This window comes from Coregonus lavaretus (genome assembly GCF_964263955.1).
Source record: "Coregonus lavaretus genome assembly, contig: HAP1_SCAFFOLD_235, whole genome shotgun sequence".
NCBI lineage: Eukaryota > Metazoa > Chordata > Actinopteri > Salmoniformes > Salmonidae > Coregonus > Coregonus lavaretus.
The window spans coordinates 449347-452166 of NW_028161059.1; the positions used below are offsets into that span (position 1 = coordinate 449347).

General features: G+C 49.1%; 1 protein-coding gene across 1 annotated transcript; it reads right to left on the minus strand.

Annotated features, from left to right (window-relative positions):
• Positions 1–1363: 1363 nt before the first annotated feature.
• LOC311121142 (gremlin-2-like) lies at positions 1364–1867 on the minus strand (the record flags this gene model as incomplete). Its single annotated transcript, XM_084195666.1, has 1 exon — positions 1364–1867. The coding sequence occupies one exon, from the start codon at positions 1865–1867 to the stop codon at positions 1364–1366; it is 504 nt and encodes a 167-aa protein (XP_084051792.1).
• Positions 1868–2820: the final 953 nt, after the last annotated feature.

Sequence of the window (2820 nt, forward strand, 5' to 3'; positions counted from 1 at the left end):
TTGGTATAGATTTAGTATATCGTTTATTAATTTATGTAAATATAAATGTTATTGTAATGTAACATTGAATTGATATAATCTCTCTAAATGTAATAATAATGTGATATTTATTTGTACAGTATGATATAGTGTCTGTGGAACCTCAGGTAGACTGTTGCTGCGGTAACCCGTGCCTGTGGAACCCCAGGTAGACTGTTGCTGCGGTAACCCGTGCCTGTGGAACCCCAGGTAGACTGTTGCTGCGGTAACCCGTGCCTGTGGAACCCCAGGTAGACTGTTGCTGCGGTAACCCGTGCCTGTGGAACCCCAGGTAGACTGTTGCTGCGGTAACCTGTGCCTGTGGAACCCCAGGTAGACTGTTGCTGCGGTAACCCGTGCCTGTGGAACCCCAGGTAGACTGTTGCTGCGGTAACCCGTGCCTGTGGAACCTCAGGTAGACTGTTGCTGCGGTAACCCGTGCCTGTGGAACCCCAGGTAGACTGTTGCTGCGGTAACCCGTGCCTGTGGAACCCCAGGTAGACTGTTGCTGCGGTAACCCGTGCCTGTGGAACCCCAGGTAGACTGTTGCTGCGGTAACCCGTGCCTGTGGAACACCAGGTAGACTGTTGCTGCGGTAACCCTTCTACCAACCCAGTCAGCCTGTAGTCAACAACCTGTCTACCAGAGTCCCTCTGTGGAATTATGGTCATATTCATTAGGGCACACCTCAGCAAAACGTTTTGCAGTTGAAAATTAGCATTTTCTATTGGACAAGTCCCTTCATTTCAGTCAGTTTTCTTCCATTTGAATACGACCCACATCACTGACAGGCTGAGGAAGGAGACCTGTGGTCCAGGTAAGTCAGTTTCTGCAGAGACAGAAGAGGAAGCGAGACGTCTCTCCTTTTTTTTTTCTGGTTCATATACAGTCAATGAACTAAGCAGAGCAGTCCCAGCTGCTATCGCATTGGCGTCTATGGGAGACACACCCAGTTAAGTAGACTGGAACTGTGACCATTTTTTTCCAATGGTAAACCGCCCGAGTACGACATCTTAATTTATCCACCATCTTTGAACTACAGTGTATAGTCATGGGGTTTTTCGGCCTGGGTTGTAGAAATGACAGTTTGTATCATGTAGAGTGCTTGGTGTGATTTAGCACAGAGCTGCTCCATAGAAATGTCTGTCATGCTCAGTACTTCTAAAGCGTAGGCCTTTTCAGGTTTTAGATACTCATTCTATGTGTCGTCAATAAAATGCATGTTCTCACCCTCATGTACTCAAGTCTTGTACAAACTGTCTCCTGCGAGGTGAGAGGAATATCTGGCCAGTATCTAGGGATTGTCCCAAGATAAAGGGATGGAGGCAGCAGGGATACAGAGTTATCACTGCTTCCCAGAGTCACCGACGGAGACCGATACACAGCGGCACTGTTTGACCCTCTGGATCTTGCGGTGCCTGAAGGGCGGCTGGAGGTCGGGACAGTCCAGCTCTATGGTTAGCGTGGTGAACCGCTGGGGCCGGCAGAAAGCGCAGGACTGGAAAGACTCCTGCTCCTTCTTAACGTGTCGTGGGATATAGAAGGAGTTACACTGGCCGTAGCAGAACCTGTTGATGACGGTACGACTGAGGCAGCCCTCCTCGCTCACCGTCTGGCGCAGCGGCTGGGTCTTGCACCAGTCACTCTTCAGGTACTTCCTCTCTGTGACGACGAGAGCTTCCTGGCTGGAGGCAAGTATTTCCTGTTTACGGGTGCGTTTGTCAGAGGTGTTGCCGTTCCCCTTGAAGGGGGAGGGGATGGAGCCTTGGAGGCGGGTCTTGCGGGTGTCGCCGCCCACCGCACACAGGATTCCTGCAAGCAGGACCGACAGAACAAACTGCCTGTACATCCTGAGAGAAAGAGAGAGAAGACAATGTTAGACTGGAGGTCTGATACTAACACTGCCAGCAGGACCGACAGAACAAACTGCCTGTATATCCTGACAGAGAGGAGAGGAGAGATCAAACTGCCTGTACATCCTGACAGAGAGGAGAGGAGATAGACTTTGGAGACCAATGTTAGAGTGGAGAATGAAGATCTGTCTCTTCTAAAGGAGAGGAGTTAGATCACCATATGTGGTTTCTATCTGCCTTTGATACAACACTGATCAGCACAGAGATCTGGGTCTGGAGAGAGGACAATGTTAGAAGATTAGACGACACCATTTTGTATACATCTGGCCCTTCATTGGACACTGTGTTAACAAACCTCCAAAACGAGCTTCAATGCCATACAACACGCCTTCCGTAGCCTCCAACTGCTCTTAAACACTAGTAAAACTAAATGCATGCTCTTCAACCGAACGCTGCTTGCACCCACTCACCCGACTAGAATCACTACTCTCGACGGGTCTGACCTAGGTGTCTGGTTAGACTGTAAACTCTCCTTCCAGACTCATTAAGCATCTCCAATCAAAAGTTAGATCTAGAATCGGCTTCCTATTTCGCAACAAAGCCTCCTTCACTCATGCTGCCAAACATGCCCTCGTAAAACTGACTATCCTACCGATCCTTGACTTCGGCGATGTCATTTACAAAATAGCCTCCAACACTCTACTCAGCAAATTGGATGTAGTCTATCACAGTGCCATCCGTTTTGTCACCAAAGCCCCATATACTACCCACCATTGTGACCTGTACGCTCTTGTTGGCTGGCCCTCACTACATATTCGTCGCCAAACCCACTGGCTCCAGGTCATCTATAAATCACTGCTAGGCAAATCCCCGTCTTATCTTAGCTCACTGGTCACCATAGCAAAAACCACCCGTAGTCTGCGCTCCAGCAGGTATATCTCACTGGTTA